The sequence below is a fragment of the Salmo trutta genome, chromosome 7 (genome assembly GCF_901001165.1).
Source record: "Salmo trutta chromosome 7, fSalTru1.1, whole genome shotgun sequence".
Taxonomy (NCBI): Eukaryota; Metazoa; Chordata; class Actinopteri; order Salmoniformes; family Salmonidae; genus Salmo; species Salmo trutta.
Window position 1 is genome coordinate 5054727 of NC_042963.1, and position 12931 is coordinate 5067657.

Here is a 12931-nt window from a genome sequence, read left to right on the forward strand (position 1 = left end):
CTGCCCTTCGGTACCTTTTGGACTCTGAACTGGTTTTGACCCGTTTGCCTGTCCACGACCATTCTCTTGCCTTACCCTATTGGATTATTAAATATTGTAAGATTCCAACCATCTGCCTCCTGTGTCTGCATCTGGGTCTCGCCTTGTGTCATGATAACTCTTGATTATTGTAGGGCATTGCGGGCAGTTCAATTCAGGTAGCGGGAGTGCAAGTCTATGTTCTGAGGGTGACAGAGTCTAGCAGAGGGAGTTGGTGCTCAGCTCTGCATGCTCCTGACCGGTGAGTGAGCCAGGAGAAACATGAAGAGCTGCTGTGACATGTGTAGTATAGACCAGAGCTGTATGGAGTACAATACAGTATAGGAGACACTCACCAGGTCCTGATTGCTGCTGATCCTCTCTGTGGTGATCTGGAAGTAGTTCCAGCCAATGAGCAGCAGCAGGAAGAGAGGCAGCATGAAGAGCTCCCAGGCCCACACCGTCACTATGAAGATCTGGAAGGACAGGAAGGACAGGGTGGGAGAGGGTGAAACTCATGAACAACACGGATACAGCACGGCGGGTGGCACTGCCCTCATACAACATGGACCAGAACCCAAGCCCAGACGTCATTGACACAATGTCCGCCTCCTACATCCCAGCATTCACCACTCAAAACAAACAATGGGTTTACCCACCACCCAAGCCCCATGAATAACACAGCAGACTGCAAAGCTACGCCGCTACATTATACAGCAAGGTACCCCAACTGGCGGCCCAAGTTTTCTGAGCACAATGTTTTTTTCATTGTTGGACATAAAAGACTGTAAAAATACCAGCAAATCAGCTTCAAGGTATTCACACACATAACAGAGAGATACATGTGATCATATACAAATGTAAGCAAGGTTTGAAATATTATGTTTTAGTCAAATATTATATCTGTTGTGGCTCTTGTGATCAATTTGCAGTCTACAAATGATTTGTAATTATGTTCTGGCCCCCTGACCATCCGCTCGTGAAAAAAATCGTCCTGCGGCTGATTTTAGTTGATGATGATCACTGCTATACAGCATCAGAGCCCCCTCTTAGTGGCTGGGAAGTAAGAGACCTTTGGGAAGGATTTTTAATATTCCAAAATCCAATTTATTTACAGAGATAACATGTGCTGGCAGTGTGCCGTTCTGCAGAACAGAAAGTCTGACAAGGGTAGGCTGTCTCTTATACAGCATATCTAACCCTCTTAGATTGGGAAGCATTTGGGCTGTCTGACTGTGACAAGGCGCATATGGCAACTGGCTGAGCATTTGCAACGTTTACCTCTCCACAGCGATGATAGTGAGAAAAGCCAAGACCCCTGGTAGAAATAAGATGGATCACACTGAATGAGTAATCCCTCATAATTCTGTAAAGGAGCGGCGCTAAGAACAGCGAACAACACTCACTGCACTTCACAGCAGAGCACTAATTGGACGGCTGCATTTAAACCCATTTAGTGACAGCCTAATGAGTCTGGCTCTAGCTGGAATTATCCACAATGTGTGAGGAGGAGCGCACTAGCCAGTTGACGTGAAGAAATAAAAAAGTCCTCCAAGTTTAGTCTAAATCTATTACTGTGTAACACTTGGTCGTAGACATTCATTTGAACCATTTCTGGCATTTTTTTATTTTGTAATGGATATACGCCATTCTATAAATCAAATCAAATCAAATGTTATTTGTCACATGCGCGTGTAGACCTTACCATGAAATTCTTACTTACAAGCCTTTAACAAACAATGCAGTTTTAAGAAAATAAGAGATAAGAAAATACTAAATAAACTAAAGTTTAAAAAAGTAACACAATAAAATAACGTGGCTATATACAGAGGATATTGATACTGAGTCAATGTGCGGGGGTACAGGTTAGTCGAGGTAATTGAAGTAATATGTACATGTACTGTAGGTAGGGGTAAAGTGACTATGCATAGATAATAAACAGCGAGTAGCAGCAGCGTAAAAAAAGGGGGTCTATGCAAATAGTCCGGGTAGCCATTTGATTAACTGTTCAGCAGTCTTATGGCTTGGGGGTAGAAGCTGTTAAGCAGCCTTTTGGACCTAGACTTGGTACTCCCGTACTGCTTGGCGTGCGGTAGCAGAGAGAACAGTCTATGACTTGTGTGGCTGGAGTCTTTGACAATTTGTAGGGCCTTCCTCTGACACCGCCTGGTATAGAGGTCCTGGATGGCAGGAAGCTTGGCCCCAGTGATGTACTGGGCCGTACGTACTACCCTCTGTAGCGCCTTACGGTCGAATGCCGAGCAGTTGCCATACCAGGCGGTGATGCAACCAGTCAGGATGCTCTTGATGGTGCAGCTGTAGAACTTTTTGAGGATCTGGGGACCATACCAAAACTTTTGGTATGAGGGGGAATAGGCATTGGCGTGCCCTCTTCACGACTGTCTTGGTGTATTTGGACCATAATAGTTTGTTGGTGATGTGGACTCCAAGGAACCTGAAGCTGTGTTGTTGCCTACCCTTACCACCTGGGGATACAATACAATTTCATCTTTGAAAGGTTCAAAAAGTCCTCTTTTTTTAAACTTTGTTTTTATGAGAGGAGGAACTTAACCAAAAGCCTGAAAGAAAACAAACCTAGTAACTTAGAACACCCAATGAAATGAGAATTGGGATGCCTGCACTACAATAGCTCACTACAATAGCATGCTGTGCAGTCTGAGTGTGGACTGCTGGGGGCTTGTTACAGTAACAATATGTTTGACTTAGTCCTGAGACAGGATGTGAACCGGTGGGGCCTTCAGGCCTCCATTTGAGCTGTAAACAGCAGACTGGTCCTGTCATATCAGCCTGTTTCCAGCCCTACTGGCTTTGGGGCAGTCTACCTACTGCCACACAAGGCCTAGGTTCAACGGATTCAAACTGCCACCAGGGAAACGTGAACCATGAGTAATGCTGTAAACACTGGGCCCTCAACGCCCTAGGCTTCGTTCAATAATGTCTGAGTAATGTGAAGTGTAGGAACAAGCAGAAACACGGTGGGCTAACCAAGATGTGAAGACCTAATATGAACAATATGTTACTGTAATTTCTCCATAACAAATGAGTTGAATTATGTAGCGACAACTAACACCGGTGGGAAAACCTAAAGGTAAAAAATGAATATGCATGATGTGTGGAGGTAGCTTCAAACGTCTCCTTTAGGTTATGAATAACCTACGTCATATGTTGTCACCTCTATTCGCATGAGGCTATTCTAAAGCGACACTGTTTTCACCCCACAGGAATTCAGCAGGCTGTCAGACAGGTAGCCTGTCATATCCACAGTTTTCCCTTTAAAATAAAAAGAAAGGAATAAAATGTGCCTGGAAACTGACATGAGCCCAGCAGGAATGTTGAACCCCCTTGCCCTCCCTGCAAAAGCTGCTACATAAACCACTAAAGTCTAATTGCCTGGTCTCTGTCTTCCTGTGCGAGTCAACAGAGGGAGCCAATTCATTTCCTCCCAGGGAGCCGGCAGAGAGAATCTGTCACAGGTATTCATAATCGCCCACTAATGCAAATTTCAGCTCACCGCGCTCTGGCTTGGTGGACAAGATAAAAGCCTAGAGAAATACAATGCCTTTTGTATAAACTGAGCGCCTAAATGAGGGTATAAACCAAAACTGTCAGAAATATCTTCTCAATTCCTCCCTCTCGGTTTTTAAACACTAATACAAATTTGACTGTGAACATCTGGGAAAGCCTCTCGGATTCCTTCGCTCAGGCGCACAGAGCTGCCTCTTAGCCGTCAGATATCCCTCATTAATGAGCAGAGGTATATTTTTCTCCTGTCTCCTCACATTCTCTGCTGCTTCTGTGAAATGGAGATGGAACTAATTCCCCGCTAAGTGGTTTATGTTTTATTAGCGCCAAGCATGAGTGATTAAAGGACGGTGTGGACAAAGTGCAACCTGTCAGGCTTAAGTGTAAATTTATATTGAAAATAATCCACCTTTTAATTGGCCTCAAAGTTGGGCTATATTTCATTTCAGTCTTGAGAGCCTTCCTACCATATTTTTTATCCCGCTACAAATTACACATGACAACAGAAACCTTAATGTCCAAAATACTACAACACTAATATGTTACATGGGCGGTAAAGCAGTCATTTATTTCACCAAAAGGACATAAAGCAACAAACAGAAAGCAGGGAAGCTAATAATTAATGATCTACCTGAAAGGTACATTTCCACACAGCAGAAATGGATAATGAACGACTTGTAATTGAACAAGTGTTAGTATGTCTGGGAGGAGTGTCTTTCATGTAGGAAACCTCCCTTGACAAACGCCATTTAGCTGAAAAATGCCTGCATGATAATGCATGGGGTGTCTAGGGGGAAAATAATGAATTAATAAAACTATTAGCGCGCGGTGGAGTAGGTGATGGAGATGTACTCTCCTTAGCCACCTGTAAGCGCCTGGAGAAGGACCGACCCTGGGCAGCGCCACTCTGCCAGCGGGGTTAACAACAGGCTGACAGATTTGTTTTATAGTGCCATTAATATGATTCCAGTAAATGCATTCTGCGCCTTCTCATGCAGATCCCCTGGCCAGCAGAATCCAGCACCTAATAATAAAGCACTCAGCGATTAAAAGTGTGAATAAAATATCTCTTAAAGCTGAGCAAGCATGGCAGCTCACACCACCCACACTCTCCCAGGAGGGGGAGAAGGGACCGCAGCAGGAACAAAAGGACAAAGATGCCCTCTCCAAGAGTTTCTACCATCCTGCAAATTGATTAATGGGAGAGAGGCCCAGTCTACCAACCCAGACTACTGACTGACAGACTTAACACTAGACAGGAGGTCTGCCAAACCCGGCACGTCTACACAGCTTCATGTAAACATATACCACAGTATATACTGCATATGTCAACTAATGAAATGTGATGATATAGAGAATTATATTTAATCCTACAATTATAGCAATTATTACCAATAGCGTATCACTCATTAACCGGACATTAAGCATGCATTAAAGAGGACACAGTAATTACAAATACAATACTACTGTAAACAGCTCTAATATTTGATCTCTTCTGTGTTCATCGCATATTTATCGGTGGTTGCGCTTGGAAAGCTACTGTGGCTAAGAGAAAAACTGAGCAGAGAGAGAGGAGAGAAGAAAGCCAACCAGCATTATGGCGGTCAGTCAGTGGGGATGTGGATAGATGCCAGATTACATGAACATAGCTGAATAAGTTTAACAAGGCTGACTACAGGCTCCAGGGGTATATGTGTGTGTGTGCGTGCGTGCATGCGCTTGGGACAGAACAAAATACCAAAATGTAAACGGGGGAAAAACCTAATATAGATGTACTTTTCTGGGTGAAATCAAGGGCAGTAGGAGTAATCTGCATTGCTTCCTCAATTAAAATACAAAAAAAAAGAGATTTATAATGAATCAAAGGCCCCCACTGGCCAGGCTGGAACAGAGAGTCTGGCTGAGGGCTAATGTTGGGGACGCTAGTCGACGGCAGGCTTTAAAGCATGTGTAAACCCAGAGCAATGAGACATGTAATTTGTGGTGAGCTCGGGCCAATACGGGGACAGGCTTTCAGGGGGTGTCGGAGGCAGAGAGGAAGCACAGATAAGATTTCTCTGCAGGGCAGGTAGAGTGTGTGGGCAGCCATGGTGCTCGGAGCTAACGCTGAATAAATATTTCAAATATGCTCAGCTCAAGTCTTATCGACTAGGGAGAGCGAGAGCAGAAAAGAGTGAGAGAAAAGAGAGAGATGCTGCATTCTACTGAGAGCGATAAAGGGGAAATCTCATCTCCCTCTTGAGGATGACCATATCAGCTGTACAACCTCCACAAAAGAATGTATACACAGTTCACACAAATAAACCATTGGTATACATTGAAGAGTTTCTGATAATCCATGGCCATTCTTTTTTTAAAAGGATCCCTTGTTTTACTTACTACAGTGGCTTTTCAGTAGTGTATGCCATGGAACAACAGTAAATCTAACAATAAATTAATATCTAAACTCCATAAATTTGAATCAAATTCCAACAACTAATCTGGAAATGAATTTAATATTTATGAATCTAATTTAGTTTATCTGAATAATGATTAATAAACAAGGAAATTGAAGGTTTCCAAATCAATTAATGGTAGCTAAGAAAATTCTGCGGCTAGTTAGGTGCCACTACTACAGTACAGTAGTAATAGTGGGCTCTTTATCAAAGGGAAGGGAAGACAAGAGAAGAGCGGCAGGGTATTAGCATTAGCTTGCAGGCCCGGTGTTGGCCGTTGTCTCCCTGCCTGTCTGACACATGCCAAGGCTGGAGCATATCTGGAGGCAGGGTGAAGTGAGGCAGGACCAGGGTTGGACCAGGGTGGTCAGCAGGGGCCCCGTGGTGCCTGTCAGTGGTGGCCACTCCGACCCCAAGCTCCAGCACTGGCCACAAGTGTTTAATCCGTGTCGGGAGCGTTAACACTGAGCGACCTCCTGGGTGACAGATCCGCCATGCGAGCCTTTTCCCCCCGAGGAGGTGGAGAGGGAGGGAGTGGCGTGGACTCTATTTCCCTTCCCTCCCTGTCAGCTCGACTCACAGACACATTAGCGCGCCGGGGCCGAATCCTGCCCAGTCACAGCAACACACAGGGGCGGTCAGGTCGCAGGCTCTGCAGCAGCCGCCTGGGGAGGTGTGTCCTCTGTGACTGGGAAGGTGGTGAGCGTGTTAGAGGCAGTCATTATGATACAGCACACACCACGGGGCCAAAGAGCTCAGTTTTCATGTCATTCAACAAATGTAAACGCCTGGAGTTTGCTAAATGGCGTTGGCACTTGGATTGGAACTGGTGCTATGGTAGGATGACATGAAAATAAAGCTCTTTGGCCATGAACAGCAGTGGTGGGTTTTGCGTCAAAATAAAGTTGTAAATGCAGAAAAGAACCCCATAATTACTGTAAAATATGATGGTGGAACTTTGATGTTTGCTTCCACTGGTCCTGAGGCCCTTTTTAAGGTCAACAACATCATGACCTTTACCCAGTACCAGGACATGTATGCCAAAAATATGCTTTCCTCTGCCAGGAGGCTGAAACTTGGCCGCAAGTAGATCTTTCAGCAAGACAATAACCCCAAGCACACATCAAAATCCCCCCCAAAATGTTAATTGACCACAAAATTCCACATTTTGCAATGACCATCTCAGTCTCCGGACTTCAACCCCATTGAAAACCTGTGGTTTGAATTAAACAGGGCAGTCCATAAGCAGAGACGAAGGATATCAAGGGTCTGGAAAGATTCTGTATGGAGGAAGATCCCTCCCAATGTTCTCCAATCTGATAAAACATTTTAGAAAAAGTCTCAGTGTAGTTATCCTCACAAGGTCAGGTATTGAAAACAGGGGTGCTAATAATTTTACCCCTATCTTTTTGAGAGAAGAAATTTCTCATTCTCATTGTATTATTAATTTTCTTGAGCATAGAGCATCAGTATTTGTATTATTTATTTTATACATCATTTTTTTGCTAAGGGTGCCAATAATTTTGGACCTGACTGTAAAATCGCTACAGACACACAGACAAAGCACCACGGCGGATGCACCAACACAGAGGCTTGCAGTGTTAATCATAGCAACATCATCTGGCTTGTTTATCCTCTTTCATGCCACTTTATCATATTTCAAAAAGTTAATGAAAATGAATATATTTCACAATACAAGCCAATGAATTATTAAAATAAACTTGAATATAACGTTCATTATTTTGCCGGAAATATGTTATTTTAGCGCTCTAATTGAGAGAGGACAACCGTCTGCCAGAGAAAGGCTCTCTGTATTATAAGAGGAAGCGTCTCAAGGTTACGGTTACAAGCTAGCCCCAAGAGCTGTCAACTGATACACTGCAATCCACTATGGCGACTCAATAACAACAATACTGATTATTAAAAAAAAAGAAGGCATCGCTTAATGTTTCCAGATACTAATATCCTATTCTTTAATAATTAATACATCTCAGACTACTTTCTAAATCATGCACCCACACATCACCATCAAGGGCTGTCTCCCTCTCCCTCCCTGCCACATTCCCACTGCAAACTCTGTGAGAACTCCCACAGCCATAGAGTTTAAGAGTGTAACCCCCCTGAGACTGCAAGAACCCACTCTTTTAAGGCCAGCCAGCCGAGCCACACACAGTCCTCCAACTTTTTAAACAGAAATAAAGCAGATGCAGAGAAAGGAACAAGAGGAAGTTTCTCAGGCACTCACGCAGTTTGACTTTACACTCCTCTCACACTCTTCTGGTCATACATACTGCATTACTGCATTGCAGTAAACCAAAACGGGGCAGATCAGTGCTCACCAAACATGTCATTTTGGGAGACGGTGTTAAATAGAATAATTATAACAGCGCTGATTATGCCTTTGATCCTGGCCGTCCTGGTATTCTGGGTAATAGCCCCGGCCGGCGCGGAGGGGGGCGGGTGCAGCGACACCTCACAGGTGGTCCCCCGGGACCACTGGATCCAGATCTGACCCTGTCCTGCTCTCATCTGGGAGACAAGGAGTCTATCAGCCCAAAAAAGCAGCCTTGGCAGCTGCCAACTGGGTTTACAGCTGCACCGCATCAAACATTCACCAACAGCCATCTTTACATTCTGTGATGTGAGGCAATCAGCATTTCACAGGCTGTCAAATGATGTCTAAAACGGTTGCTACCTGGCAGTGTCAAAAAGAAAATGGTTCAAATAATCTCATAAGGTATACAGGTTTCTTTCTAGTCAGATCTCCTGACAGACGAGACTAGCTCATATGTTAAAATATTAATTCTATCTAAATACTTAAAGCGCTCTAATGACAGCAAAGCTCAAAATCAGCTTTCAAGTGTAAATGACCCCCTTTTCATTTTTATACTTACATCCATTTCATCTAAATCAAAATTGTTCTCAACTTTAAACTTCTGAAACAGATTAATATGGCCGGCTAATACAGAAACTTCTGTTCTGTTGGTCCAGCGGATCCACAGAATGGAGGATTTCACTTTCACAGTATTTTCCCATGAAGGATTCAAGTTGGGAGCAGTAAGTGATCTCCCATCAGGCTCTCCACTACATAGTTCAGCAGTGCTATAGCTCCCTCTACAGGCACTGGGAATGTCTGCAGGAAAGAACTCTGGGTGACCCCTCTCTCTGCAGTTGCTGCTGATGTATAGCACATTCATCTAGCTCAGTGTTGGGGAGAAGCACATTTAAAAGGGAGCTATTTGATGAAGATTTTAGCTGTCACGGTCTCTCTCTCAGAAGAAGGGGACATGCCGTTGTCAAACTTTAGAAAAAAGGCACTTCCTAAGCTCATTACTGTAGCATAAACAAGCACTGAAAAATATATACATTTCTTGTTTGCATTTCCGTTCACTGATGAGGAGGTTTATGAGGCTTTGCAGGATAAATAAAATGAATGTGTGAGAAAGACTATTTTAACATGACCTAATTAAAAAGTCGCCATTTCAAAACAAACCTACGGGTGGAAAATCCAAGGTATAACTTAACTTACAAAGGAGATGACGCAATCAGAATCAGTAACCTCCAGCCTTGCAAAAAATGACAGTGCTGCAGAAGTTTGCATTCTTTCGAGGCTTCCTCTTCCCATTATAATATTCTATGGCAGCAGAATGCCTGACGAGCCATCAATCTTGATTTCAAAACAGAGTACATTATATACCCAATTTACTCAGAATACATACTTCTCTGATTGCCACAGGGAAAAGTTATGTGCCTGAGAAGTTTATAAAAAAATTCTAACATTCTCCATACTTCCCTCTGTTAACATAGACCAGACCTGATGAAGACCTACAGGGCAAAACATTGCCAATGCAGCTCATGGGAGATTAGATTGCATTGTACTTTATATGTCAGCCAAATCTCTCATACAAACTAAAAATACTTCACACATACCAAAAGGTATTTTATAACGCACACATGAAGATACACAGTCCCTGAATTGACTGCTTCATCTGAGCAGCAATGTATACTGCATGTTGTGAGCAGGTCAGAGCATTAGCCTGTGGGACTTACAGCAGCTTGGTGGCTAAGGCTTCCTGGTAAGGCACTAGCGAATGATCCCACAGTCCTGGGATGAAACCACATCAGCGGTAATGCATTACAGGATGCATATGGAGTAAAACAGCAGGAATGGTCTAGCTGGCTGATAAATAATGTATTGTAATGTATATTAAAGGCTGAGCCAACACTGCAGCCGTTCCTAGCAGCATATTCTGAGAAGCAGCAGAAGCAGAGGCAGAGTGCTGCTGTAGAAAAGAGCAGACAGTCTTCTAATTATGCACATCTGAGAGGCAAGCAGAGGCCATCTGTCAGTGTCTGAATCAGTTACCTTATTACCAGTGCCTAAAGATATAAATATAGGAGAGGGAGCTGCTTTCATTAAGGCACACGGTGGCATGCTGCTTCAGACGACTCCAAACACAAACTTAATTGCAAATGAGGACTTGTTGTGAGGAGGAGTGGCCCTAGTGTGGCTGTGCTGTCGCTGACCCCGCCGAGGGCCAGGGCACTAGCATGTGTAGTGGTACGCCACAGGGCTTGTAATGGCTGTCAAGGCCTCTCGGCTGCCCTCTCGTCTCACATGGTAAGGATTTTGTCTGTCTGTGTTTTTACTCATGCCCAGGAGTTCTCTTTGACTGTCGATCCGAAGGCCATATTCAGGCTATGATTGTTGCTGCTCATCATGCAGTGAGGTGTTGTGGATGAGATGCCTGATTAGAAATCAGAACTTTTCTCTGGTCTAACTCTATCTGCAGGTGAGTGGGTGATAAACACTACTTATTTATCAGCAGGCTGATTCACTCTCTCCTCAGGCAAGTCTCAGACACCTTTGACACCAGCGCTTTGGGAGGCACACCTCATTCCAGAGGAAGCCATAGGGCTCAGTGGACTGCAGATAGCCAGACTGCTCTATTGCAGTGTCTGTCTCTAAATAGAACTGTCTGGGTACCAAACTGTCCATCTTCCTCACAATGAAGATAAGACAACACACAGAAAACATTTCCTTACTTTCAACAGGCGCACTATGCTCATACTAAATCAACAAACCATCTATCTACTTACAGTATACATATTTAGATCTATTTATCCCACAGTGATAAAATAATGTACATATTTCTGGCAGAGGTATGCCAGAGAGTAATCCCTGTTTTTCCCTCCCCAGATCTCCTATTTGTGGGCTGGTCTTGAAAAGCAGGTGTAGTAGAAGTGAAAAAGAAAGACTACCACACTCTGGTGGCCTGCACAGCATCTCATTTTAGATGGGGGCCAGGAGATGGCCCTATACCGCTGACCTGTCACCTGTCAGCCCGCCTACCCTCCTGCTTTCCTGACTGCCTGTTCTCCTGCCCGCCTGCATGGCTGACTACCTGCCTTTCTCCCTCCCAGTCTCTGCCTATCTGTCTATGCGCCTGCATACAATATACTCTACCTTCCCGTCAGTCAGTCAGTCAGTCAGTCAGTCAGTCAGTCAGTCAGTCAGTCAGTCAGTCAGTCAGTCAGTCAGTCAGTCAGTCAGTCAGTCAGTCAGTCAGTCAGTCAGTCAGTCAGTCTGTCTGTCTGTCTGTCTGTCTGTCTGTCTGTCTGTCAGTCTGTCAGTCAGTCTGTCTGTCTGTCTGTCTGTCTGTCTGTCTGTCTGTCTGTCTGTCTGTCTGTCTGTCTGTGTCCATTCCTGTACCACAGGCTCTGATGTCTGTCTGTCTGTCTGTCTGTCTGTCTGTCTGTCTGTCTGTCTGTCTGTCTGTCTGTCTGTCTGTCTGTCTGTCTGTCTGTCTGTCTGTCTGTGTCCATTCCTGTACCACAGGCTCTGATATGGTGAGCCAGGCCATTGCCTGAGGGGACATCCACCTGAGGATCAGTGAGCAGGGTTTAAAGAATACACCAGGTATGAAATGCACGTCGTCCCGTAACAGAACATAGAGAGGAATAAAGGCTGTGAAGACAGGGATCTGTCTGTGACCGCTTCCTCACCCTGACTTGACGCTGCCAGGGCTTTATGGCAAGAGGATGCTCTTAATCATGACATTACATGTACTTTAAGGGGGATTCACGGGGTGAAATAAAGATTATTTCAGCTTAGGGCAATAGATCACAACGCCTCATTAAAACCTCTAAACAGAGACATTTATACAAGGTTCAAATCTCCCAGGCCGACTGTCACTCCTCCTCCACACAGAAGAGCAGGGGGAAGGCTTTACCAGAAAGTCAGATGACCAAACGGCCAGACCGAAGCCCTTCACATAAAGCCCTAGTGCCAGAAGAACACTGAAGGAAGACAAGTGGGGTTTGAATGAAAGGATAGAGCACAGCTTCTACTTTACTTTCAAATGCAAAATGAAGATGAAGATGGGAGCTTCAATTCATTGGAAGTACGTGACTGAGAAACAGTAACAAGAATCTAGATACGTATACCTGAATTAACCATACTGTCCATGATCTATTTCACATAGACGAAGGAAAGGGTTCAAATGTTCTGCAGTGAAATAGGACAGAGACACCACTTGCACAGCCCAAGGCTTAGCGCTAGTTCATTAACATGGGGCAATGACTTACCAGGAAGGCTATTATACTCTGCTGCGTGCTCTCCCACTGAAAACAGCTTTTAATGTACTGTAACGTATGCAGCACTGCCATGGTGATTTTCCGAACTCTGTAGATATTCTGGGCAAGGACCTAATGGGAAAATCAGATGGCAAATGGCAGTTAGCATGATTTGATTAAAAGCTTTATGTGTATGATTCATAAGCAGGTTTATTCAGGTTTACTCAAGGCCAGATTTTCTGCTGTGTGGCTTTATTAGTTTGATGTCTGGAGCTAATAAAGGCAATTAGTTAGACTATGACCAATCAAAGCTTCTATGCTGCTTGCCTGTGGCAGCTTTGTTTCTGTTATACGAGGGG

General features: G+C 44.2%; 1 protein-coding gene across 1 annotated transcript in view; it reads right to left on the reverse strand.

Annotated features, from left to right (window-relative positions):
- The window catches only part of LOC115196773 (multiple C2 and transmembrane domain-containing protein 2), a 41956-nt gene that overhangs the window by 13707 nt on the left and 15318 nt on the right, over positions 1-12931 (reverse strand). Inside the window, exons 17-18 of the mRNA XM_029757670.1 lie at positions 12585-12704; positions 375-494 (exon numbers count right to left, since the gene is read on the reverse strand). Coding sequence (XP_029613530.1) covers positions 375-494; positions 12585-12704 — 240 coding nt within the window. The remainder of the gene's footprint in view (positions 1-374; positions 495-12584; positions 12705-12931) is intronic.